At 34.7% G+C, this 26,009-nt stretch overlaps 4 protein-coding genes and 1 pseudogene across 20 annotated transcripts; all 5 read right to left on the bottom strand.

Moving 5' to 3' along the window:
• Positions 1–1,494: 1,494 nt before the first annotated feature.
• On the bottom strand, positions 1,495–5,677 carry LOC103335068 (serine carboxypeptidase-like 2; annotated as a pseudogene). Its single transcript, XR_016127833.1, has 14 exons — positions 5,096–5,677; positions 4,840–4,988; positions 4,270–4,346; positions 4,043–4,168; positions 3,766–3,868; positions 3,547–3,584; positions 3,324–3,425; positions 3,046–3,132; positions 2,791–2,948; positions 2,576–2,647; positions 2,350–2,474; positions 2,011–2,124; positions 1,839–1,893; positions 1,495–1,752 (listed from the first exon to the last, which is right to left on the bottom strand). The product of XR_016127833.1 is annotated as a serine carboxypeptidase-like 2 (transcript).
• Positions 5,678–6,291: 614 nt separating this feature from the next.
• Positions 6,292–10,568, bottom strand: LOC148916197 (serine carboxypeptidase-like 13). Of its 3 annotated transcripts, none has more exons than XM_089054308.1 (14): positions 10,007–10,568; positions 9,751–9,899; positions 8,746–8,822; positions 8,526–8,651; positions 8,299–8,401; positions 8,134–8,171; positions 7,930–8,031; positions 7,758–7,844; positions 7,499–7,660; positions 7,280–7,351; positions 7,073–7,197; positions 6,807–6,912; positions 6,600–6,654; positions 6,292–6,508 (listed from the first exon to the last, which is right to left on the bottom strand). In XM_089054308.1, exons 1-13 carry the CDS (start codon positions 10,126–10,128, stop codon positions 6,631–6,633), a joined length of 1,293 nt encoding a protein of 430 aa, XP_088910434.1. In that variant the 5' UTR covers positions 10,129–10,568; the 3' UTR covers positions 6,292–6,508; positions 6,600–6,630. The 3 variants fall into 3 exon arrangements, with proteins under 3 accessions (XP_088910434.1, XP_088910432.1, XP_088910433.1); XM_089054306.1 differs by having other exon boundaries at positions 6,799–6,912; positions 10,007–10,563; XM_089054307.1 differs by lacking the exon at positions 6,600–6,654 and having other exon boundaries at positions 6,799–6,912; positions 10,007–10,567.
• A 366-nt stretch (positions 10,569–10,934) lies between these two features.
• Positions 10,935–14,420, bottom strand: LOC148916196 (littorine synthase-like). The gene is made up of 14 exons (XM_089054309.1): positions 14,347–14,420; positions 14,105–14,253; positions 13,671–13,747; positions 13,453–13,578; positions 13,172–13,274; positions 12,917–12,954; positions 12,715–12,816; positions 12,513–12,599; positions 12,256–12,417; positions 12,042–12,113; positions 11,828–11,952; positions 11,480–11,593; positions 11,296–11,350; positions 10,935–11,211 (listed from the first exon to the last, which is right to left on the bottom strand). Exons 2-14 carry the CDS (start codon positions 14,232–14,234, stop codon positions 11,128–11,130), a joined length of 1,275 nt encoding a protein of 424 aa, XP_088910435.1. The 5' UTR covers positions 14,235–14,253; positions 14,347–14,420; the 3' UTR covers positions 10,935–11,127.
• LOC148916195 (serine carboxypeptidase-like 1) lies at positions 14,103–25,808 on the bottom strand. Of its 14 annotated transcripts, none has more exons than XR_016127826.1 (18): positions 25,563–25,803; positions 25,224–25,369; positions 24,597–24,865; positions 24,404–24,506; positions 24,264–24,301; positions 22,135–22,230; positions 21,761–21,847; positions 21,529–21,675; positions 21,053–21,124; positions 20,811–20,935; positions 20,538–20,651; positions 20,211–20,265; positions 20,043–20,101; positions 19,374–19,428; positions 19,217–19,275; positions 18,340–18,531; positions 17,845–17,926; positions 14,103–14,219 (listed from the first exon to the last, which is right to left on the bottom strand). XR_016127826.1 is itself a non-coding variant. In XM_089054289.1 (17 exons), exons 1-16 carry the CDS (start codon positions 25,742–25,744, stop codon positions 17,852–17,854), a joined length of 1,656 nt encoding a protein of 551 aa, XP_088910415.1. In that variant the 5' UTR covers positions 25,745–25,804; the 3' UTR covers positions 17,485–17,617; positions 17,845–17,851. The 14 variants fall into 14 exon arrangements, 5 of the variants coding, with proteins under 5 accessions (XP_088910415.1, XP_088910416.1, XP_088910418.1 ...); XR_016127827.1 differs by having other exon boundaries at positions 17,845–17,900; XR_016127828.1 differs by having other exon boundaries at positions 17,845–17,900; positions 18,361–18,531.
• On the bottom strand, positions 14,843–17,643 carry LOC103335066 (serine carboxypeptidase-like 18). The gene is made up of 10 exons (XM_089054313.1): positions 17,503–17,643; positions 17,175–17,263; positions 16,981–17,059; positions 16,814–16,890; positions 16,541–16,651; positions 16,086–16,187; positions 15,836–15,922; positions 15,603–15,734; positions 15,370–15,441; positions 14,843–15,281 (listed from the first exon to the last, which is right to left on the bottom strand). Exons 3-10 carry the CDS (start codon positions 17,039–17,041, stop codon positions 15,222–15,224), a joined length of 702 nt encoding a protein of 233 aa, XP_088910439.1. The 5' UTR covers positions 17,042–17,059; positions 17,175–17,263; positions 17,503–17,643; the 3' UTR covers positions 14,843–15,221.
• Positions 25,809–26,009: the final 201 nt, after the last annotated feature.

The following is a 26,009-nucleotide window of genomic DNA, read 5'->3' as shown; positions in this document are numbered from 1 at the left end:
AAATAAAAAAGCCCATGAAGGCCCGACCCGAGCCAGCCCAATAACGAACCCTACCTACATGACAATTTGAAGGGTAAAATTTGATATTTTACTATATTTTGTACCCTCATCAGCCTGTTCAATTTAATTCATTCAGTGTTGAATTTTCTTTTTCTTTTTCTTTTTCTTTTAAATCAAACATTAATATATAATTCAGTTTAATAATATCAAATTAATATGTGGTTAATTACAGTTTAGTACCCTACAGTTATACCCTTAAGACATGTTAGTTCATATCTTCTCAATTTTTATAATTAGATACCCGATCTTTTCAATTTGTTACAATGTTGTTCCGCCGTTAGAGTTTTCTTCAAATCTCTCCGTTAGTTGCCTACGTGAGACTATGAATCCCACATTTTTCATTTTTTTGTTAATTTTAAATTAATTAAAATATTATCTTTTCGAAAAGAAATTGCAGAAAATGAGAAGTAAAAAAATCCTCCCCAACCTCCTGTGATTTTCTTCTCCCCCTCATTCCCCATGACCACCACCCGCAGCCATCCTCCAACCTCCCCACCCCAAAACGAACCCAGAACCCCAGTCGGCAACCACCCATACCCCTCTACCTCCCCTCCGATTTGTTCTCCCCTTGCCTCGACCCCAAACTCCAGCCCCCACCTACCAACCACAGCTTGCCGACCACTCTCTCTTCATCCTCCAGAGCTCGTTCCCGCTGTAGCCCGATGCTTTTCGCGAGATCTGACGGTCTGCATCTCTCTCTCCTCTCTGCTCTCTACCCATCTCTCTCTCTCTCTCTCTCTCTCAGCAAATAAAAAAACCAACATTGGAAAGAAAAAAAAATCGTTGGATTTTAAATTTGGGTGTTTTGATTATTTTTAAATTTTTTTTCTCAATACATAACTGTATAATTAGCGTTATAATTTGGTGTCACATAGTTGTGGCGAATGTGGTTATGAGAATTTTGGGTTGGTATTTGGGTTGGTAATTTGAATTACTGACTAAGGCCCCGTTTGAGATTGTTTTTTTTTTTCTCAAAAAATCTACTTTACTTTAAAGTTAAGCAGTTTAAGGTGTTTGGTAAAAATAAAATATCCCGATTATTTTAAAAGTAGTGGCCTTTTGACAACAACTTTTCAAAGCTGCTTTCAAAAGAAGCAAAAATGAACATTTAATGAATTTTTTTAATTCCCAAAATACAATCATTCATTTTATAAAATGACACCACCTCCACTTCCACATCCAACTTCACCACTTGCACCACCACATTCACTACCTACACAACAACCGCCACCGCCACCGCCATCGCCACCACCACCACCACCACATCCTCCTCCTCATCCTCCGCCACCCCCAACACAATTACCACCACCTCCACCTCCATAACCACCAACTCCACCTTCATCACCACCACCACCTCCACTCCATCACAACCACTATCACCACATGATTTCATAACACTTTCAACATCATGTCTATTTTAGTCATTATTCACAGTTACAACAATTTTATATTAAAATTTATGAAACGTTTTTTACACTGCTTTTTATACTAACAACACTTTAAAAATATTATTTACCAAACATGGAGTTGTTTTACTTTACAACTAATTATTTTCAAAGCACATCAGAAGAAACTTTTTTAAAAAGTGACAGCAATCCCAAACTGGACCTAAAGAGGGTAGTATGCCAACCACCTACTAATCATAGCAAAGCATTCTTCAGGTTTGTACTTTGGAGCTGTGTGACCCGCTCCCTGAGATATCAATTTAGTCAGCTTTTGCTCAAGAAAATTCTAGTATGGAAAATATTTAATTTCATAATGGTTCTCAAGCTTCTTGCCTTTATAGTTGCATATGTCAACTGGTACTTTTTGTATGTGTACTGCACTCTGTATCTAAAGACCAAAAAACAGAAAAAAAGAAGAAAAAAGGAATAACTATGAGATAATTGTAATCTGATTTTCTGACTAAACTCGATACAGAGTAAGGAAGAAGATGAGGTAGATACAAACCCCGCAACCTGTCCGTCGACGAACCAAGGCTTCCAATGACTGTCAACCGTCAAGTTCAGAGATTCTATCCAACCCATAGTACCCACATATGGAACATTCATGTCATGATCACCACTGTTAATAGACAAGCTTTGTGTTCAGAAGAAATGGTAATGTGAGAATGAATAGATTGTGTGAGATTCTATTAACAGAGGGCGCTAAGCCTATGTTTGAATTCATGTACTTGAATTTTCCCTCCAATTAGAAATCCAAATGGACTTTCTGCTTGGACTAAAACAAAAGAAAATTGGAAAGAGTTATCCGCATGCATATTCTACAATATATCAATATATATAGTACCTGTAAACCAAAACTCTATAGCCTTGTTTAATGAGGTTCACATGATAGACAAGACTAGAGGAAACATCAGATATATAGAATTCTTGTAAGGTCTTATTGCATCTTTCCCATTCCTTAATGCTTCCCTGATTCTTTGAAAAAAAAAAAAAATTGATGAGCAAAATTAAAGTACTGTGATATGTCATGAAAACCTGAAGAATATCTTTGGAAGGAACTAATTAATTACCTCCTGAATATGAAGAGCTTCTTGGACAGTTTTGTCATTTGCCCAAATATAAGAGAGGAGATATGCGTAACTCTGCATTAACACAAGGCAGATATGTGGACTCAAAGTTAACATTTAGTACAACAAACGCATATGAGTAAGCTACAACCTACAGATAAGTTACTGCTATACAGTATGCAATATGTGTGTGTGCCGGCGTGTGCAGAGAGACTTACCCGACACCATGGCCTACGAAGTTGAGGAAAAGAAAGGAGGAGATTTACAGAGTCCTTATTAGTGCGATCATCTGCATACCCTTTGACTGCGCTGGTTTTGGCGAATGGACAGTACATACAGGTTCCAATATCTGTACATCATTTATGTCTTCGATACACTGCCAATCAAAATATGAAGTCAGTATTTTGATAGTACATTACTTAATAGTGACAAGTAGTTGTAGAAACCAAAGAATTTGTTTTCTTTCCACTCACCTCGTTGTAAAGTTCAAGATCATCCACACATAACGTGTTGTTTAGATCCACATTGATATAATCTCCCTTGCAGTTTATTTTCATTGACTTGCAAAATATACAAATCACAACCACATTTAAGAAAGACAATCTTTTAGCAAGAAATAAAGTGACTATGCAAGATCACCATATAACTTGAGGTAAAGATTTAGTCAGGATAGTTCAGAATGATTTGAAGAGCCAGAATCTAATCTCAACATGAAACCGACAAGAAGCGACAAAATCAGTGTGTATTTCACCTGGTATAGTTCCTCTGATATAAGTGCTTTCAGGTAAGCAAATAGAACTCTAGAATTGTCATCCTTTTCAGAATCTGTCAGTGGATTGCCAAGCACATATCCCTGCAGCCAATATATATGGAACATTATTGTCTGCCTACTTTTAAGGCCCACAGGCATATGATCTTCAATTAATTAACCATCAAAATAGAAATCATTCAAATTGTAATGGCAGAAAATGTACTTTGAGATTCATCGGTGGCGCATGTTCATCTTGATTACCTACATCAAAGTAAATAAACAAAATAAAAAGAACCTCAAATCAATACCTCATGATCCACACAACTAAGAAACTAACTATTTGCATGTGAGGCTGAATTAAAGGTTGCACGATTGACCCTTCTCTCAATTCCTGGTAGCTGAAGCTGAGAAAAGGTCAAATTTAAGAGGGTTACCTACTTACCATCTGATATTTCCTGAACGAGCATCGGAACAATTATGCCTGAATAAGAATCTCCGGCAATGTAAAGTGGATTATTGTAGAACTTGGGATGATCCATAAGCCACTGCACCACAACAGTGAAAACAAAGATGTAGCTAAACTGGATGCAGGAAAATAATGTTCATTTCCAACAACCAATCATGTCAATTTTTGAAAAAAACCATTCTTAATCACTTGAAAGATGATCACATGAACTAGACCTTATGCCGAAACCTCATAGGCAAGTGCATCCTCTCACCTTTCTAAGAAATTGATATGTTTGTGCAGCTGATATTGTGTCATTGAGATTGGTATATCCTTCCCAGTTTTTTGTATATGAGAATCCTGTGCCCACAGGTGCGTCTAAAAATATTATGTTGGCAACCTGAAAGTTTTCGATCGTTCTTGTCAATGTCATAAGAACCTCAATAACTTGAAGGTTTCCACTTAAACACATACACCTATAAGGCAATTGAAGCCTCCCACCTTTGTCCATGAATATGGATTCAACTTTAATTTTGGCTTGTTGCCAATGGAATGTGCAGAGTCAAAGGATAATGGACCTACAACAAAGTACGGATTAAATAGTGAGGCTAATTCTAATAATTAAAAGTTGGAACACAATATTTGTGCCAGATTACAACTAACACGGATTGAAAACTATAGAATTATAAAATAAAAAAAATATTTGGGTTGAAATACACACAATATACTTAAAAACAAACTTTTCATCAATAATATTTGGGTTGATTTTAAATTGGGATGTACTGCTTCTGATGGGGACCTGCCTCTGTTTTGACGCTCTTGGGCCTGGCTAGTTGCTCTGTAGTTTCTGCTTTGAACCCAGATTACCCGATAAAGAAGAAGAAAAAAAAAAACAGAGAAAACAGAGCACACACTTTTTATCTTTGTCCACACTCCAAGTCTCACCTTTAATTTCTTTTCATTTTTCATTTATGTTGGGATTTTCTGGTGGTCTGTCACCAAAGTCATAAAAATTCAAAATAGAATAATATCCTCTGAAAGATGCAGAGAGTGGAAAATATAATTAGGTACCTAAATTTTCATATACAATGGCAGAGAAGGCAGAACAACCAGGACCTCCAGTGAGCCAAAGCACAAGAGGGTCATACTCTGGACTCCCTTCAGACTCAAAGAAGTAATAAAACAGCTGCACATCATCCATGCTGCCCACTCTCACGTACCTTTATATAATTAAACCCATAAAATATATTATTCATGGACCATGGTCATCTTTTGTATTAATGTAAAGTACTTAACAGAGTAGAAAATCGTAGTTATAAGAACTAACCCAGTTTCAAGCTTAAAGGGGAGGTCACCGCGAAAGCCGGGAAGGGTTTTGATGATATTGGATGATGATGATGCAACATTCATGTTCAAAAGAGTCACCAGAAGAAGTGCTTCTGGCAACATGGTGGTGATGATGTACTTGCTGCTACGCTTATCTCATGACATACATATATATGGAGGATGGCTCCTGTGAAGTTAGGGAACGTGCTATAATATAATGAACTTGGTTTTTTTCTCGTGCTATGAAGTGACTGGACAGTCTGAATATTAGGTGAATCCTCGTGATCATCAGCCAATAAAATTTGAATATATTTTGATATTTTGGGAATTGTATTTCTCTTGCGGCTTCTGTCCCTTTCAAATTCTTCAACTTGTGTATTTAAGATTTGTTTAAAATGAGAGACAAAGAAAGTGTGATTTTCAACTTGTGTATTTAAGTTAAAATATGGACTGATAATTGACGCACCTGGGTTCTTAGATATTCTAAATTTCAACAGGAAAGAAAAAAAAACACAGAAGAAGAAGAAGTGATTTTGGTTCAGCAGAGGACTTAATCAGAACGAGGTATGGTGCTTGCTCTCAGCTCAACCAGTATGACGGGGTTGATTTCGAAGAAAAAGGAAATGCAGGCAAAGAAGATAATAAGGGAAAAGAAACAGGGGATCGCAAGTTTCAAGATTCCTGGAGGCAGAAAATCCAAGTTTTTGTCGGACCACAAATATTCTTTTGGCTTTTGAAGGAGATTGATTGTTACAGCGGGAAGAGATCACAGGCTAAGAGATCGGTGCATGTGAAACAAGTGGGTGTGTTGACCAATTGTTTGGAGAAATTCTTCCTGTGGATAAGGTGGGACCCCAATACAAGGTTTTAGCTTAGTTGTGGGATGGACGGGAGAAAAACTTGCAATTTCCGGTCAATAATTATATTCTCTACGTAGAAGTGTTATCACGCCTGTCAGTGTTATTGACAATAAATAACAAGTTTTCTGCTTTTTATTGATATGCGGAAATTGAACCATTTTTTGGATCCAACTAATGGTCAGCCACCAATTAGTCAACTTAGTCTTCTCTGCACCTCTCTTTGATTGTTGTTCAAAGGGTATAAGATTCACAAAGGATCATCATCCAGATGATGATTTTTTGCATGGTTTTTGGTTTATTTACTACCCAACACTGTAACACATTAACAATGAAGATATATTAAATAAAACTGATATTTGATTTATGATTTCATGTCAGTCTTGGAAGAATTGACTCAAACAGACACAGACGAAAGGGTAGTATGCAAACCAATTGACATTAATTTTGGGATACAGCAATAGAAATTCTGACTACAGAGGGTAGTATGCGAACCACCGACTAATCATAGCATGACATTCTTCAGGCTTGTACTCTGGAGCTGTGTGACCCGCTCCCTGAAAAATCAGAAAATTTAGTCTTAACTTTTGCTCTAGCAAATTGCAGTGTTGGAATAATTCAAGTTCATGATGGGTCTTGGCTTCTTGCCTTTATAGTTGTATATGTCAACTGGTACTTTTTATCTGAGTACTGCACTCTGTATCTAAAGGGCAAAAAAAGAAAAAGAAGAAGGCATAACTATGAGATAGTTGTAATCTGATTTTGAGACTGAAATCAACTTAAACAGAAGAAAGAATAAGGACATGAAAAAATAAAAAGTGAGAAAAAAGCTGAGATAGATATCAACCCTGCAACCTGCCCGTCGACGAACCATGGCTTCCAACGACTGTCAACAGTCAAGTTCAGAGATTCTATCCAAGCCATAGTAGCCACATATGGAATTGCCATGTCATGATCACCGCTGTTAATCGACAAGCGTTGTGTTCAGAAGAAATTATAATTTGAGAATAATTAGATTGTGATGCAGCAAGATTAGCACTTACATACATAGGTTCAATCATTTATAATAAATAGGTGTCTTTATCCAAAGAAAACTGGAGAGAATTATACGCATATAGTACCTGTAAATCAGAACTCTATAGCCTTGTTTTATGAGATTCTCATGATACACAAGACTGGAGGACACATCAGATATATATGAATCTTGTAAGGTCTGATTGCATCTCAACCACGCCTTAATGCTTCCCTGATTGTCATTTAAGACAGAAAAATTAAAGTACTGTGATATGTCATGAAGAATATATTTGGAAGGAACTAATTATAATTACCTTCTGAATATGAAGAGCATCTTGGACAGTTTTGTCATTTGCCCAAATATAAGAGAAGAGATAATTGTACCTCTGCATTAAAATAAGGCAGATATATGTTGACTCAAACTTTACATTTAGTACAACAAACACTAATGAGTAACCCACAACCTACAGATAAGTTACTGCTATGTCCTATGCATTGTGTGTGTGCATGCGCGCGCGCGCAGAGAGACTTACCCGACACCATGGCCTAGGAAGTTGAGGAAAGGAAAGGAGGAGATTTACAGAGTCCTTATCGCTAAAATAGTTTACGTTCCACTTTGACCCTGCTGCTTTTGGCGATGCTACTAAAGTACATGAAGGTTCCAATATCTGTGCACTCTGTATATCTTCGATACACTGCCGATCCAATGGTGAAATCAGTATTTTTATCCTACATTACTTAAAAATGACAAGTAGTTGCAGAAACAAAAGATGTGGCTTTATTTTCACTCACCTCGTTGTAAAGTTCAAGATCTTCCACACATAAGGTGTTGTTTAGATCCACATTGATATACTCTCCCTTGCAGTTTTTTTTCATTGACTTGCAAAATATAAAAATCACAACCAGATTTAAGAAAGACAGTCTTTTAGCAAGAAATGAAGTGAGTATGCAAGTGCGTAGTCACCTGGTATAGTTCATCTGATATAAGTGCTTTTAGGTATGCAAATAACACTTTGTAATTATTATCTTTTTTTTCATCTGTCACTGGATTTCCAAGCACATATCCCTGCAGCCAATATATATGGAACAATATTATTATCTGCCCTACTGTTAAGGCCTACGGGCATATGATGAGAAATCATTCAAATTATAATGGCAGAAAATGTACTTTGAGATTCATTGGTGGCACATGTTCATCTTGATTACCTACATAAATATAAAAATAAATTAAAATCAATACCTCATGAAACTAAGTTTTTGCCCATCTGATATTCAATATTATTTTCATGTGAGACTGAATCAAAGCTCAAATTTAAGAGGGTTGCCAACTTACCATCTGATATTTCCTGAACGAGCATAGGAACAATTATGCCTGAATAAGAATCTCCAGCAATATAAAGTGGATTATTGTAGAACTTGGGATGATCCATAAGCCACTGCACCACAACAGTGAAAACAACAACGCAGCTAGCTAGATATGGAAGAAAAGTGTTTCATATTCAACAGCCAATCATGTCGATTTTCAAAGGAATTCTTAATCACTAGAATTAAACCTCTCACCTTTCTAAGAAATTCATATGTCTGTGCGGCTGACAAGGTGTCATTGAGATTGCTATATCCTTCCCAATTTTTTGCATAAGAGAATCCTGTGCCCACTGGTGCGTCTAAAAATATTACGTTGGCAACCTGAAAGTTTGGGATATTGTTCTTCTCAATGTTATAAGAACCTGAATAGTTGCTAAAGATCACATACGTACAAGACATAAACACAAACACCTACCTTTGTCCATGAATATGGATTCAATTTTAATTTTGGTTTGTTGCCAATGGAATGTGCATAGTCAAAGGATAGTGGACCTACAACAAAGTTCGTATTAAATAGTCCTAGTTAGTAAAATACAAAATGGGGAAAGTACAACTTAAAAGTTCGATCATTATATAATAGTAGTTAATCTTCAACCTTCACTATTATTTTTGAAGCATGACAAATCGAGTTGGTTTACATCTTTAATTATTTTTCAGTTGTTGATAAATAATAAATATAAGAACATGTACCATGTCTAGTGAATAACATGAAAAATGTAAAATATTGTAGTAAAAAATTATAAATAAATTACTAGAATGTATTTTATTTTCTTTCATTAATTACTCCAGATTTTCTAAGTTGCGGAATTTGTCAGCTCGCAATATAATCAGCTTAAATTACTCAAACCCACTATGCAATGCATTTACTTCCAATTTTTTGTGGCAAAATAATAGATGAATGACTAAATAAACTTATTCTAAAGTTTCATTAAAAAATTTCCATGTATTTATCACAACTTCAGTGGTTTTTGTCCAATTTTTATCGATATTAATATTTTCTCGATATTTCCATGTTTTGGAACCAGCGATATTTCCAAAAACCCCGATATTTAAGACCCTGATCGAAATTAAACCCAATAAAAAATACACAGAATATACGTAGAAAACCTACACACTCATCAACTTTGCGCTTGCTTATAACTTGGGGTGTACGGCTTTTGATGGGTCCTCTCCCCTGTTTTTGAGGCTCTTGGGCTGGGTTAGTTTGCTTTGTAGGTTTACTTGTGTGCCTTGGCGAAAAGAACAAAAAACAGAGAAAACAGAGCACACCTTTATATATATATATATATATATATATATATATATATATTTTGTGTTGAAGGTCTTCCCTATGTTTTAAAAATATTTTCTGATGATCCGATACCAATGTCATAAATTTTTAAAATAGAATAATATCATCTGAAAAAATATAGTTAGGTACCTAAATTTTCATATACAAGGGCAGAGAAGGCAGAACAACCAGGACCTCCAGTGAGCCAAAGCACAAGAGGATCATACTCTGGACTCCCTTCAGACTCAAAGAAGTAATAAAACAGCTGCACATCATCCATGCCGCCCACTCCCACGTACCTTTATATAATTAAACCCATAAAATATATTATTCATGGACCATGGTCATCTTTTGTATTAATGTAAAGTACTTAACAGAGTAGAAAATAATAGTTATAAGAACTAACCCAGTTTCAAGCTTAAAGGGGAGGTCACCGCGAAAGCCGGGAAGGGTTTTGATGATATTGGATGATGATGATGCAACATTCATGTTCAAAAGAGTCACCAGAAGAAGTGCTTCTGGCAACATGGTGGTGATGATGTACTTGCTGCTACGCTTATCTCATGACATACATATATATGGAGGATGGCTCCTGTGAAGTTAGGGAACGTGCTATAATATAATGAACTTGGTTTTTTTCTCGTGCTATGAAGTGACTGGACAGTCTGAATATTAGGTGAATCCTCGTGATCATCAGCCAATAAAATTTGAATATATTTTGATATTTTGGGAATTGTATTTCTCTTGCGGCTTCTGTCCCTTTCAAATTCTTCAACTTGTGTATTTAAGATTTGTTTAAAATGAGAGACAAAGAAAGTGTGATTTTCAACTTGTGTATTTAAGTTAAAATATGGACTGATAATTGACGCACCTGGGTTCTTAGATATTCTAAATTTCAACAGGAAAGAAAAAAAAACACAGAAGAAGAAGAAGTGATTTTGGTTCAGCAGAGGACTTAATCAGAACGAGGTATGGTGCTTGCTCTCAGCTCAACCAGTATGACGGGGTTGATTTCGAAGAAAAGGAAATGCAGGCAAAGAAGATAATAAGGGGAAAGAAACAGGGGATCGCAAGTTTCAAGATTCCTTACACCAACATTCCGTGGAGGCAGAAAATCCAAGTTTTTGTCGGACCACAAATATTTTTTATTTTTATTTTTTTGTGGCATCCGCATTGCTTGCATGTCACAAAATTGAACGACTTGTCAGAGACCCATTAGTCAACCTACTTACTCTTCTCTGCTCCTCTCTTTGATTCATGTTCAAAGACTTCACAAAGGATCATCCAGATGAAGATTTTTTGCATGATTTTTGGTTTGTTTACTACATAGCACATTAACAATGAATATATATTAAATAATGGTACATAAAACTGATATTTGATTTATGATTTCATGTCATTCTTTGAAGAATTGACTCAAACAGACACAGAGGAAAGGCTTTACCAATCCAGCATCAACTAATGAACTTTGCTGTGAAGTGAACCAATTGACTTGTTAATTTTGGGATACACCAACATAAATTTTGACTACAGAGGGTAGTATCCGAACCACCGACTAATCATAGCATGACATTCTTCAGGTTTGTACTCGGGAGCTGTATGACCTGCTCCCTGAAAAATCAAAAAATTTAGTCAGCTTTTGCTGAAGCAAATTCTAGTATGGAAAATATTTAAGTTCATTCTTAAGCTTCTTGCCTTTATAGTAGCATATGTCAACTGGTACTTTTTGTACGTGTACTGCACTCTGTATCTAAAGGCCGAAAAAAAAAAAAAAGAAAAAGAAAAGAAAAGAAAACAGACATAACTATAAGATAATTGTAATCTGATTTTCTGACTAAACTCAATACAAAGTAAGAAAGAAGACGAGATAGATACAAACCCTGCAACCTGTCCGTCGACAAACCAAGGCTTCCAAGGACTGTCAACAGTCAAGTTCAGAGATTCTATCCAAGCCATAGTAGCCACATATGGAATATCCATGTCATGATCACCACTGTGAATATACAAGCTTTGTGTTCAGAAGAAATGGTAATGTGAGAATGAATAGATTGTGTGAGAATGAATAGATTGTGTGAGATTCTATTAACAGAAAGCTAAGACAATGTTTGAATTCATGTACTTGAATTTTCCCTCTAATTAGAACACCAAATGGACTTTCTGCTTTGACTAAAACAGAAGAAAATTCGAAAGAGTTATCAGCATGCATATTCTACAATATATATAGTACCTGTAAACCAAAACTCTATAGCCTTGTTTTATGATGTTCTCATGATAGACAAGACTAGAGGAAACATCAGATATATATAATTCTTGTAAGGTCTTATTGCATTTCTCCCATTCCGTAATGCTTCCCTGATTGTCATTTAAGATGAGCAAAATTAAAGTACAGTGATATATCATGAAAACTGGAAGAATATATTTAGAATGAACTAACTAATTACCTCCTGAATATGAAGAGCATCTTGGACAGTTTTGTCATTTTCCCAAATGGAAGAGTAGAGATAATTGTAACTCTGCATTAAAACAAGGAAGATAATCTGACTCAAGTTTACATTTAGTATAACAAACAAAAATGAGTAAGCCACAACCTACAGATAAGTGACTGTAGTGCGCATTGTGTATGTGTGCAAGTGTGCACGCAGCAGAGAGACTTACCCGACACCATGGCCTACGAAGTTGAAGAAAAGAAAGGAGGAGATTTACAGAGTCCTTATTGCTGAAATAGTTTCCGTTCCACTTTGATCGTGCTGATTTTGGCGACTCTATTATAGTACATGAAGGTTCCAATATATGTGCACTGTGTATGCCTTCGATACACTGCCAATCCAATTGTGAAGTCAGTATTTTTATCCTATTACTTAAAAGTGACAAGTAGTTGCAGAAACCAAAGATTTTGTTTTATTTCCACTCACCTCGTTGTAAAGTTCAAGATCCTCCACACATAACGTGTTGTTTAGATCCACATTGATATACTCTCCCTTGCAGTTTTTTTTAATTGACTTGCAAAATGTAAAAATCACAACCAGATTTAAGAAAGACAGTCTTTTAGCAAGAAATGAAGTGAGTATGCAAGAGCACTGGGTACATAAAAAAAAAAACCAGTGCGTATTTCACCTGGTATAGTTCATCTGATATAAGTGCTTTTAGGTAAGCAAATAACACTTTGTAATTATAATCTTTTTTTTTATCTGTCACTGGATTGCCGAGCACATATCCCTGCAGCCAATATACTTTTAAGGCCCACATTCATATGATGAGGAATTTATGAACTACAACACAATAGAAATCATTCAAATTATACTGGCAGAAAATGTACTTTGAGATTCATTGGGGGCACATGTTCATCTTGATTACCTACACAAATAGAAAAATAAATTAAAATCAATACCTCATGAAACTGTTTTTGCCTTCTTTGTCCATCTGATATATATTGAGCATGAAGAGGTAATGAATGAAATGTTCAATATTATTTTCATGTGAGACTGAATCAAAGGTTTCAGGATTTGACACTTTTCTCAATTCTTGGTGGCTGGAACTGACAAAAGGTAAAACTTAAGAGTTACCAACTTACCATCTGATATTTCCCGAACAACCATCGGAACAATTATTCCTGAATAAGAATCTCCAGCAATATAAAGTGGATTATTGTAGAACTTCGGATGATCCATAAGCCACTGCACCCACAATAGTGAAAACCAAGATGTAGCTAAACTAGATGCAATAACATAATGTTCATTTCCAACAACAAATCATGTCAATTTTTGATAAAAAAAGCCGTTCTTAATCACTTGAAAGATGATCGCATGAACTAGACCTTATGCAGAAACCTCATAGGCAAGCGCATCATCTCACCTTTCTAAGAAATTCATATGTTTGTGCAGCTGACAATGTGTCATTGAGATTGCTATATCCTTCCCAATTTTTTGCATAGGAGAACCCTGTGCCCACTGGTGCGTCTAAAAATATTATGTTGGCAACCTGAAAGTTTGGGATATTGTTCTTCTCAATGTCATACGAACCTGAATAGTTGCTAAAGATCACATACAAAGACATAAAACGCGAAAACCTACCTTTGTCCGTGAATATGGATTCAATTTTAATTTTGGTTTGTTGCCAATGGAATGTGCATAGTCAAAGGATAGTGGACCTACAACAAAGTATGTTTTAAATAGTTGGAACTTCAATGTGCAGAGTTACAATTATATTCTGTATATTAGTAAAAACTACACAGAATATACTTAGAAAAGCTAAACACTAATTAACTTTGTATGGCTTTCTATGGGTTTTGAGGCTCTTGGGCAAGGTTAGTTGCTCTGTAGGTTTACTTGTGTGCTTTGGCGCCCAGCCTAACCCAAAAAAGAACCACAAAAAAAAAAAAACAGAGAAAACAGAGCCTTCCCTTTCTTTTAAAAAGATTTTCTGATTATAAAATTTCATAAAATTTCAAAATATAATAATATCATCTGAAAAATGCAGAGTCTGAAAAATATAATAAGGTACGTACCTAAATTTTCATATACAAGGGCAGAGAAGGCAGAACAACCAGGACCTCCGGTGAGCCAAAGCACAAGAGGATCATACTCTGGACTCCCTTCAGACTCAAAGAAGTAATAAAACAGCTGCACATCATCCATGCTGCCCACTCCCACGTACCTTTATATAATTAAACCCTTAAAATATATTATTCATGGTCATCTTTTGTATTAATGTAAAGTACTTAACAGAATAATAGTTATAAGAACTAACCCAGTTTCAAGCTTAAAGGGGAGGTCACCGCGAAAGCTGGGTAGGGTTTTGATGATATTGGACGTTGATGCAACAGGAATTTTTAATGGGTGGGCTAGTTAAAGTTGTTATAACTTAAAATCTAAGGACCAATTTTTGTTTGGGTACTTAATAGTTTTCTAGAAATATATTAAAGTACAAATTGAGATAAATAGTAAAAGGTTGAGAATTAAAATCATGTGTTTATTAAGAGATTATTTTATTAATTGAGCAAACAAATTAAATATAACATGATTATATGCCTACAAAAATTGATGACAGTGATATATGGGATGAATAACATTAAAATATATGTAATATATTTTAATTTTATAAAGGCTGCTACGGTAGCATAACATTTCATCACATATATAGAGAGGATGGCTTTATGGCTCTACTGTGAATTTAGGAAGCGTGCTATAATTGAATGTGTCTTTTTACTTCAGCCATGACGTGACTGGATGGTCTGGACAGTAGGTGAATCCTCGAAGGAGACCCTCTTCATTCAATTATCCCTTTTTTATTGAGTAATGCCATCTCACATGGCAGTTGAGGTAGACATCCAATTCATTAAAATTATATTAGTTTTTTTTTTTACATATCAATTTCTTATTATTTTCATTAATTAAAAAACCTAACCCTACTGGATTAGAGACTCTTCAGATTTCACTTTGTCTGTCGACCTCCCCCAATTCCATCTCTCCCTACTTCCTCTCCTCCCCATTGGCGGCACTCTGCTGGACCTATGCAGCCGATCCATCTCCTCTATTTTATTTTCTTTCATTAATTACTCCAGATTTTCTAAGTTGCGGAATTTGTCAGCTGGCAATATAATCAGCTTAAATTACTCAAACCCACTATGCAATGCATAAATCTTGTAAGGTCTCATTGCATCTCACCCATTCCTTAATGCTTCCCTGATTGTCATAAGATCAGCAAATTTAAAGTACTGTGATATGTCATGAAAACCAGAAGAATATATTGTGAATGAACTAATTAATTTACCTCTTGAATATGAAGAGCATCTTGGACAGTTTTGTCATTTGCCCAAATATAAGTGAAGATATAATCGTAATGCTACATTAAAACTAGTCAGGTATATAGACTCAAAGTTCACATTTAGTACAAAAAACACTTTCGAGTAAGCCAGAACCTACAAATAAGTTACTGCTATATAGTATGCACCGTGTGTGTGTGTGTGCATGTATGCGTGCATGGTGCAGTGCAGAGAGACTTACCCAACACCATGGCCTACGGAGTTGAGGAAAAGAAAGGAGGAGATTTACAGAGTCCTTATTACTGAGATCGTTTGCATACCACTTTGACCGTGCTGATTTTAAAGAAGGCATAGCACATGAAGATTCCAATATCTGTACAATGTTTATGTCTTTGATAAGTCAGTATTTTGATCCCATTACTTAGATTTGGCAAGCACTTGCAGAAACCAAAGGATTTCTTTCTTTCCACTCACCTCGTTGTAAAGTTCAAGATCACTCACACATAACGAGTTGTTTAGATCCACATTGATATAGTCTCCCTCGCAGTTTCTTTTCATTGACTTGCAAAACATAAAAAACATAACCACATTTAAGAAAGATAATCTTTTGTACAGGAGCCATATTTTGATCATACGTCAGAATAGCTCAGAATGATTTGAAGAGCCAGAATCCAATATCTACATGAAAATCGACAAGAAGCAACAAAATCAGTGCGTATTTCACCTGGTATAGCTCGTCTGATATAAGTGTGTTTAGGTAAGAAAATAGCACTATGGAATTCTCATCCTTTTCAGAATCTGTCACTGGATTGCCAAGCACATATCCCTCAGCCAATATATATAGAACATTAGGCCCACTGGCATATATTCAGGAATTAATTAACTACAACACAACAGAACTCATTCAAAATCAAGTGGCAGCAATTGTACTTTGAGATTCATTGGTGGTACATGTTCATTGTGATTACCTACATAAAAATAAAAGTAAATTAAAATCAATACGTCATGAAACTAAATGCTTTATTTGTCCATCAGCTATATATATTGAGCAATTAGAGGTGACAGAATGAACTGTTCAATATTATTTGCAGGTGAGACTGAAATAAAGGTTGGATGATTGACCCTTCTCTCAATTCTTGGTAGCTGAAACTGACAAAAGGTCAAATTTAAGAGGGTTACCAACTTGTTATCTGATATTTCCTTAACAACGATAGGAACAATTATGCCGGAATAAGAATCTCCGGCAATATAAAGTGGATTATTGTAGAACTTGGGATGATCCATAAGCCACTGCACCACAACATTGAAAACAACAATGTAGCTAAGCTAGATGCAAGAAAGGAAGGTTAAATTCCAACAGCCAATCATGTCAATTTTTGAAACCATTCCTAATTTTTTGAAAGATGAGCATGAACTAAACTTTAACCTCGTAGGCAAGTGTACCCTCCTCACCATTCTAAGAAATTCATATTTTTTGCATATGAGAATCCTGTGCCCACCGGTGCGTCTAGAAATATTATGTTGGTAACCTGAAAGTTTGGATATTGTTCTTCTAAATACTAAAGATCACACACAAAGACATAAACACAAACACCTAGAAGGCAATTGAAGTCTCCTACCTTTGTCCATGAGTACGGATTCAACTTTAATTTTGGTTTGTTGCCAATGGAATGTGTGCATAGTCAAAGGATAGTGGACCTACAACAAAGAATGGAATAAATAGTGAGGCTAATTTTCTAGTAATTAAAGTTTTTTTATGAAAGAATTTGTGATTAGTGAAATACACACAAATAGACTAAAATTTGGGATGTACTGCTTTTGATGGGACCCCTCCCCTGTTTTAAGGCTCTTGGGCGAGGTTAGTTGCTCTGTAGTTTCTACTTGTGTGATTTGGCCCCCAGACTACGCAAAAAACAGAACCAAAAAACAGAGAAAACAGAGCACATACTTTTCATCTATCTTCCTTCACGCTGCAAATCTCACCTACTTCACACACCTTCATGTTTTGTTTTGTTTTTTGTGGTTCAATTCTTCACTTTCTTTTAAAAATATTTTCTGATGGTCCGTTACCAATGTCATAAATATCAAAATAGAATAAAATCCTCTGAAAGATGCAGAGAGTGGAAAATATAATAAGGTACCTAAATTTTCATAAACAAGCCCAGAGAAGGCAGAGCAACCAGGACCTCCAGTGAGCCAAAGCACAAGAGGATCATACTCTGGACTCCCTTCAGACTCAAAGAAGTAATAAAATAGCTGCACATCAATACAACGTAAGCTCAAGTTTATATAGAACAACAATACCAACCCAGTTTCAAGTTTGAAGGGGAGGTCACCCCGAAAGCCAGGTCGGGCATTGATGATATTGGAAGTCGATGCAACATGAATGTTCATAAGGATAACCAGAAGAAGTACTCATGATAAACAAGACTAGAGAAAACATCGTGTATATATGAAGCTGATAAGCTGTTGTTGCATCTCACCCATTTCTTAATGCTTTATCGTAGGCCCAAACCTCAGAGAAGATATAATTGTCTTTCTGCCATGAAAAGCGAAGCAGATATGCTTAGTTAAGTAGAGTTCAACAAAGGCATACGAGTAACCAACAGCATAAAGATCAGTTATTGCTGGTATGCATGTGTATGTGTGAGATATAGAAACTCACCCGACACCATTGCCTGGGAAGTTGAGAAAAAGGAAGGAGAAGATTTACAGAGTCCTAATCAATTTCTTTTAATTAAAGTTGTTTGCTAAAAATTAATTTCAATTAATTATATATATATATATATATATATATAAATAAAATAAAAATATAAAAATAGAAAAAGGACCCGAAACGCCCAGGCCGCCTAGGCGGATTTTTCGAACACTGCTAAAAATATAATGATGAAAACGAGTGATGCACTTTGAGCTCTTCTGCAACTCTAAACTCTCAAATGGAGCAGTTCAAAGGCCAGCCTCGGCTGCCGAAAGGATACGACATAACGTTCAAACCGGACCTCACCGCTTGCAGTTTCGGCGGTGCCGTTGCCGTCGAGCTCGATATCATCTCCGATATCTGGTTAGTCGTCCTCAACGCGGTCGACCTCTCCGTAGATGCTGCTTCCGTGTCTTTTACTCACAGAGACTCGTCCAGCAAGGTACTATTGATCCATGCATTTGCTTGCTTGCTTTAGACAATTTACAAAACAGAACAAAATAAAAAGGCTATCTTCATTTGGAATTTGGAAGTCCTACTCAATTTATCTGGGTGTGCAGTGGAGATCAATCATGCTGCTGATGTTGATGAAATAATAAGTTACAGAAAAGGAGCTTCTGTTCATGATCGATTATGATACAAGGACCCCCTTTATAATTTGTCCCTTGATATTTCTCAGCTCTACTGTTCTGGGTTGGATTTGCTATATATATGCTCATGAGTTGTAATTTTTTTTCTTCACAGAAATAACTTATATTGATGGGTTAGTTGTCCACGAAGTGGTTGCTTTCAATTTCTTAAAGCACATTATAATCTGGTGTCCAACTACCATATGCATAATGTATGTCACTAAAATTTTCCCAACAAAAATAGAGGTTTGTGATGAAATAATTTAATAAACCGACATTTTGAGATAAAATCTCACACCTAATTGATTCTTAGTGGACAATGTCGCCAAACAAGGTTCACGCATGCAAATAATGCCACCTCAACTTTCATACACTTCCGCGTATTCATGTTGAAGGTTGTAGATTAAAATTATACTCAGATAAGTGATCATGTACGTACTTTTAGTTACTGTGAAACATTACATATGTATAATGCAGTAATATTTCTAATTTAGTATACTAGGTTAAAGAGGAGAATGCGCCAGTCACCTATTGATCATATCAAAGCATTCCTTAGGATTGTACTCTGGAGCTTTATGCCCTTCTCCCTGCACATTTGCAACTGGGAATTATTTATTCCATCATAAGTGATTATTAGACTTACTTCAAAGAGAAGATCAATAAACTTGGAAGCCATCACTCATGCCTTTATAGTCGCATATGTCAAATTATACTCGTTGTTTGAATAGTACATTGTGTATCTGTAAAATGAATCAATGAAAAAGGAGAACAAAAGATCAAAGTTAGTATTAAACATTGAAATTCCTAAACTCAAAAATAAAAATCCGAACCCAAAAAAATCATGAAAACAACTACAAACCCTGCAACTTGATGATCAGAGAACCATGGTTTCCAATCATCCTCAAGTGTCAAGTTCAAGGATTCAATCCATGCCAGTGTACAAGAAGACCCTCTTCTCACAAGGATGTATATGATTTCCTTACCTATTTTATTTATGACATTTGTTTAGTAAAATCAGTTTACCATTTTCAACAAATCAATTGAAACATTTTGTTGTTCAGAAAAGAAAAGAATAGAGTTTGACGGAGTTAGCTCATGTGAAAAGCGATTGTTCAAGAGATTGAATATGTATATATCCTGGCAAATATAAATCGGGAGAAAGTTCTTCGAATTATGAAGCAGAGTGTACTATCAGCTGCAATGCGTAAGCTAAAATATCTTAAGTTCATGGTGAAATCGACTATGGATTTCTTTAATACAAGAGATCACCCAAATGGGCAAATTTTCAATACAAATATATATAGGTGTGGAGTTGCTTGAATGAGCTAATTAAACATAGTAATATGCAAGCCACCTATCAATCATTGCAAGACATTTCACAGGCTTGTATTCTGGAGCTGTGTGGCCAGCTCCCTGCATACGTCAAACAAAAGTTAACTTCCATTATTTTAGTTTTTTTGTATTTGTTTTATTTTAAAGAAACATAGCTGAGAAGAATTAAAAGAGGATTTCCAGTTCTTGCCTTTACAGTCACGAATGTCAAACTGTACGCTTTCCTTGTATATGCATTGGTGTACCTATTGAAAAATAATAATAATTAATTAAATTAGAAATTGTTGTGACATTATGAAAATAATGAAACAGTATATGCGACTAACTAAAATTGATAATGGCAGTCAACGGGGTCTAGTCTAGTGGAAAAGAGTCTTTACTTGTAGACTAGTGGTCTCAGATTAGAATTCCTATGACACCTTGACAGTGTATGTACGTATGAGAAAATCCTTTACCCCTAATTGCATGTATAAATAAAAAAATGAAAAATAGTGGCAAGTAGGAAGTAGCAACCAACCCTGCAACTTGGCCATTTACAAACCATGGTCTCCATTGGTAATCAACACTCAAATTTAGAGATTTTATCCATTCTCGAGTGCCCACATATGGAACAACCATGTCATGATCACCACTGTAAGGAAAAAAAAAAAACAAGAAAAAAGTTACAAATTACTTTGATATTTCTAGACAGGAGAAATTTTCATTTATATATTTGCTCAAACGTTTGTGGTTTTTTTTTTTTTGGATAGACAACATTTGAAAATGGAGAAAATTGAGGATATTAGTGTACCTGTAAACCAGTGCTCTGAGGTTCTTCTTAGTGAGGTTTCGATAATAGCCAATACTTGTACTTACATCATGTGCATAACTGCTAGATAAGCTCCGATTGCATCTTTCCCAATCCTTTATTGTTCCCTGCAGTTGTAAGTGTAAAAAAAAATTACTTTAACTGATTTTTTTTTATATAAAAAAAAATAAAAAATTCATGATTGTTGTATTTAGAACATCGCCATTCTCAAAATTATAACACACCTGTCGAATGTTTAGAGCATTTTGGACAGTTTTATCATTAGCCCAAATGTAGGAGAAGAGATAGTTATAATGCTGCAAACAAGTAGAGGTAGTGAGGGTATTAGCCTAACATATAGTTCAGCCATGCACATACATGTATAAATTTATATGGCTAAAGTACATTTTTAGTCTCTGTAATTTGACTCATTTTGAACTTCGAATCGATGTACATCATTCAATTTTGGCAATGTTAGTTTTGTAATCTTGTTTGGTTTTTAATCAAGTCCAAATCATAAAGTTTGTTTCTTGGCAATAGGCAATCAGCACAAATTGTAAGTATTCAGGGATTTGTACTTGATTGCTAACTAAATTAAATTATAGGACTAATATTTCCAAAATCAAAGTGAAAAACAAGTCAAACCATTTAAAATTTGTTATTTGACTTAAGTTTATAAGAATATATATTGCGTAAGAGAGAGTGTGAGTCAGAATATTACACGACACCATGGTTCTGTAGAATGATGTAACACATCAAACATGTTCTCTCCATCAAAGCTTTGATCCCATTTGAATCTTTTTGGTCTTGGAGACATAGTGCTACACTTTGGCTCCAATATTTGGGGAAGAAATATCTTTTGGATGCACTACAAATTTGTGAGCGTGGCAAATCGATATTCAGTTCACACTTAAATAATAAATGTAAACCAAGGACATTATAGTAATTCTCACCTCAGTGACTTCTTGGAGGTTTTCCACACAAGGTGCATTGCTTGGATCTACTTGAGCATACTCGCCCTTGCAATTTGTTCTAGTTGACTATATATATAATACGAAGAGATTAGCTCTCAAATTAGGTTTTTTTTTTTTTTTTTTTTTTTTTTTTGCTACATCGTTTGTACAAAATTTCAGATACGATTTTAACATCGTTGGGTTGTTAGTTGGATTAGCATACGTATATAAAGACTTATAACTTACCACTTTCTTTCACATATTCGCAACAAAAATTCAACTCTAGCTATTCTTTCAAGAGTTTAGAAAAATCAAATGATAAAAAGAAAAAGAAAAAAAAAAGCATATATAACCAGCCACTAGAACATTTATACCTCATAGAGTGCATCGGATATAAGTGCCATGCGGTGAGCAAATTTAATTCTTGAGTTATACACTGGTTCTGTAAATGGATTGCCTAGCATGTAACCCTGAGATCAGTCAAGAAATATTTAGTTATCCAAGACAAGATTCCCCATTTAATACTAAAAATAAAGTCTAGAAAATATTCATCCCCACAAAAATACGAAAAAGAAAATTTTCATGTATGAATGTCACATTTTACTAATATATTATAACCACTACGTTTTGTTCCATAGACACAGATAGGGCTTGTCCAATATAGACCCCTATATTTTCTATTTCCTAGACATATACCCATCACTCTATAAATCTATGTGTAAAACCCAATTTCAAATTTAAATGACCAGTAGGATATAAGAGGTCGTAGTATTTCTATGTTTTTACATCGTTGCCACTAAAATTCATATTTTATTTATAATTTTATTTCAAGCATTTCATTAACTGCCATAATTGTAATTAATATACTCCCTATTAATAGCATATCAATCACCCCATTTCTTTTAGTTGTCATTCCCTCTCACATCTCGCCCACTAAAATTGCAAACCAAAAAAAAAAAATATGTAAATTACATATCCAATAATGTACCTATGAAAAATATAATATAAATATATACATATAAAATATAGGTATATTATTTACCCACAAAAAAAAAAAAACAAAGTCAGTTACTTTGTAATTGCGTATATTTTTCATAATTAAAAATAGGTACACAATAATTTATATAAAATATAGGTACATTATTTACCCACAGGTAAATTATTTTACAATATACCTGTAAATGTGTATAGGTACATTATTTGGAGAGGAAAAATAGGTACATTATTAGAGGAAAAAATAGGTACGTTATTTGGAGAGAGAAAATACGTTCATTTAAAAAAATTGCTTTTAATAAAACAAATAATAGGTACTTTATTCAGAGAAAAAAGGCTATATTATTTATAGAAAAAAATAGGTACATTAATTAGATAAATAATAGGTACTTTATTCGTAGTAGGTATATTATTCAAATGGTAGGTACATTGGATGACATATAATACCTAAATCCTAATTGTAAGTACATTAAAATTAATGTAGGTATATTGGATGTCGATAATATAGGTATATTGGAATAGATAATTATGTACACTTTTCATACTAGGTAAATTATATTTTTCATAAAACAAACAAGTAATAGGTACATTATTTTTTCAACATAATCAGTATATACAGTTTTATTCATAAACAATTATAAAGTGGATTATTAGTCATGTATAATTCATAAAAAGAAAATAACATAAACATTTTATTAAACAAACCGATTACCCAAATTTGAATTTATTGTTAAATTTTTTTAAAAATGTTTCAAAATTAATTCTTACATCCATTACAACCATTTGGAGATCTTTCCAAATTCAATATATGACATTATATACAATCCAATTATAAACTATTTCCATATTGACTCCTACATTAATATACAAAATGCAATAATGGCTTAGTTGGGGGTATTTTTGGAATCTGAAAAGTACAATAAATCAGATTTTATGCTTAATTAGGTAACTTGCTGAGTTAGATCCTAGTCATGGGTTTTTACTTATACAAATTGGGTATTATTTATAGGAACAAAAAGTGAAGGGTTTTAGGTATGGTAAATTGAATTTGAAGGGTGTAAGTCAAATTTACTATAAAAATAAAAATAAAGGGTTCATAGCTATGAGGTTTTTGTTTGGTAAAAGAATAACTGTATTAATTCCAATCACACATTAGAAAAATGGTAAAGAATTAAAGATTGACTTGTAACTTAAGTGGTTAAAAACATTTATCCCTATATCCAAAGTCTTAAATTCGGTTTCCCTTCCATAATATCGCTTGTATAAAAACTGCTTGTAAATTCAAAGATGGTAATGGACCATTAGGATTATAGGCTAAATGAAATGAGCAGAGAACAACTATAATAGCCCAAAAGACCAAACAAGGGCACAAGATAAGCAAACAAAGAGCCCAAACAAGGGCACCAGACAGACAGACAAAGAGCCCAAAACAAGGCAAAGGCAAAAAAGGAGGACGAAAATAAAAGACAAGTATCTCAAGTTATAAAATAAAAAAAATTGAAATTCTTACTTTGAGATTCAATGGTGGTTCATGCCCGACTTCATTGCCTAGAACAGTTTAGATTTAGAAAAAAGAGTTGCCTCATAATTTAATTAAATATAATTTTAGTGAAATAGCTGAAGAAGTCTTCATCCCCAACAAAGAGTTACCGTTGGACACTTCCTGAACAATGATGGGAACAGTTATGCCTGAATATGAATCACCAGCAATGTACAGTGGATTTTTCAGAAATTCAGGATGATCTTTAAGCCACTGCAGCACCAACATATATATATATAATTAATTAATTAATTAATTAAGGAGATTTAATATATAATTTTAATTACTTTAACCAATTTTCACCTTCCTTAGAAATTCGTAGGTATGAGCTGCGGATGATATATCACCGGTCTCGTATCCTTGCCAACTTTTTGCATAGGAGAATCCAGTACCAACAGGTTGATCCAAAAATATTATGTTGGCAACCTGAACATTGTCCAATGCATTTGGGTAAAGTTCTTGACAAATTAAGTGCAGATTAAGTAGTAGGTTTACCTTTGTCCATGAGTATGGATTCAACACAAATGTTGGTTCGTTCCCACTAGAATTTGCGTAGTTGAACATTATTGGGCCTACCAAAAAAATTCAGGGCAATATATAAATAATTTAAAGCCATAAAAAGTCCTGAAGAATAGCTTTCCTTAAACAGTCATTGGTATCTTTTATATGATGACAAGTTGTTTTGGTACAAGCATTATTTGATGTGCCAATCAAAGGACATCAATAATGCCTGACTCTGATCTACAGCTACCTTCCAGTCAAAATCCAATTAACGGGATTTCATGCTTTCTTACGACAGTAATCTCTTTTTGTTTAATTTGCATGTTATGTTTAGCAAGACAATAATACTCTCAACAGTATGTATTATATTGTCGGTGTTGTAATGGAAGTACAAAGACATGATTAATTAAAAGGTGAGATAACAATTACCTATTTCGTATACAAGGCCGGAGAAAGCAGAGCAACCGGGACCTCCGGTGAGCCAAAGCAGTAGAGGGTCTTCCTTGGGACGCCTCTCCGACTCAATGAAGTAATAGAACAGCTGCACATCATCCAAATCGCCAACCCCCACGTACCTTTAATTTGTCATTAAAACCATTATTTTGACTCTCATATTTCGTACCTATTAGTAACTCAGATTAGGAGAACAACAACTAATATATGCATATGTATAATACGAGAAACACTCTTTAATGGTGGTTGAATTCAACTGATTTCACGTAACAACGCACGCGTGGAGAAGAAAATAATAGTTGAAGAATTACTAACCCAGTTTCAAGTTTAAAGGGGAGGTTGCCGGAAAAGCCCGGTAGGGTGTTGATGATGGATGCGGATGCAACAATGTGACAGTTCAGGAAGACGAGAACAAGTGCTAGCGGCAACATGAAGGTGATGATGCTTTTGAGATGTTGAAGACATGAATATTGAGGAAAAAAATTTGGTTTCTTCATCAAATTTAGTAGTACATATCATATGACTCTACATGTGTGGTTTGATAGAACGTTAGGTGAACTCAGTGTACAAGGAGACCCTACTCTCAAAAGGATATAAATTATACAAATTTATAAATAAACCCAATCTTAGACATGTATTTATAAAAAAACCCAAGCACTATTTAAACATAGAAACACACCCAAAATCAACCCCAAAGTCAACTTTTTGGGTGTGTTTATAAATGAGTTTTGAGTGTGTGTAATGATGGGTTTTGGGTGTGTT

The sequence above is a fragment of the Prunus mume genome, linkage group LG6 (assembly GCF_029339155.1).
Source record: "Prunus mume cultivar Tortuosa linkage group LG6, ASM2933915v1, whole genome shotgun sequence".
Taxonomy (NCBI): Eukaryota; Viridiplantae; Streptophyta; class Magnoliopsida; order Rosales; family Rosaceae; genus Prunus; species Prunus mume.
Note: the sequence above shows the minus strand (reverse complement) of the source record. Positions and strands in the feature narration are given on the sequence as shown.

Bases quoted from the DNA above. Each gene is read 5' to 3' on its own strand.
- LOC148916197 (XM_089054306.1), bottom strand. From the start codon at position 10,128: ATGTTGCCAGAAGCACTTCTTCTGGTGACTCTTTTGAACATGAATGTT. The intron at 9,900-10,006 runs GTTAGTTCTTAT...AATTATATAAAG, and splicing joins CCCTTTAAGCTTGAAACTGG to GTACGTGGGAGTGGGCGGCA. The intron at 7,845-7,929 runs GTGACTACGCAC...ATATTTTGCAAG, and splicing joins TATCAGATGAACTATACCAG to TCAATGAAAAAAAACTGCAA.
- LOC103335066 (XM_089054313.1), bottom strand. From the start codon at position 17,041: ATGCACACATTCCATTGGCAACAAACCAAAATTAAAGTTGAATCCGTA. The intron at 16,891-16,980 runs GTAGGAGACTTC...CCAAACTTTCAG, and splicing joins ATCCGTACTCATGGACAAAG to GTTACCAACATAATATTTCT. The intron at 15,735-15,835 runs GTGAGTGGAAAG...AACATTGTACAG, and splicing joins ATCTTGAACTTTACAACGAG to ATATTGGAATCTTCATGTGC.
- LOC148916196 (XM_089054309.1), bottom strand. From the start codon at position 14,234: ATGGATGATGTGCAGCTGTTTTATTACTTCTTTGAGTCTGAAGGGAGT. The intron at 13,748-14,104 runs GTACGTACCTTA...ACTTTGTTGTAG, and splicing joins CCTTGTATATGAAAATTTAG to GTCCACTATCCTTTGACTAT. The intron at 11,953-12,041 runs GTAATTAGTTAG...AATGACAATCAG, and splicing joins ATGCTCTTCATATTCAGGAG to GGAAGCATTACGGAATGGGA.
- LOC148916195 (XM_089054289.1), bottom strand. From the start codon at position 25,744: ATGAAGAAACCAAATTTTTTTCCTCAATATTCATGTCTTCAACATCTC. The intron at 20,936-21,052 runs GTGTGTTATAAT...TTACAACTGCAG, and splicing joins ATGCTCTAAACATTCGACAG to GGAACAATAAAGGATTGGGA. The intron at 19,276-19,373 runs GCATGAGTGATG...GCAAATGTGCAG, and splicing joins TGACATATGCGACTATAAAG to GGAGAAGGGCATAAAGCTCC.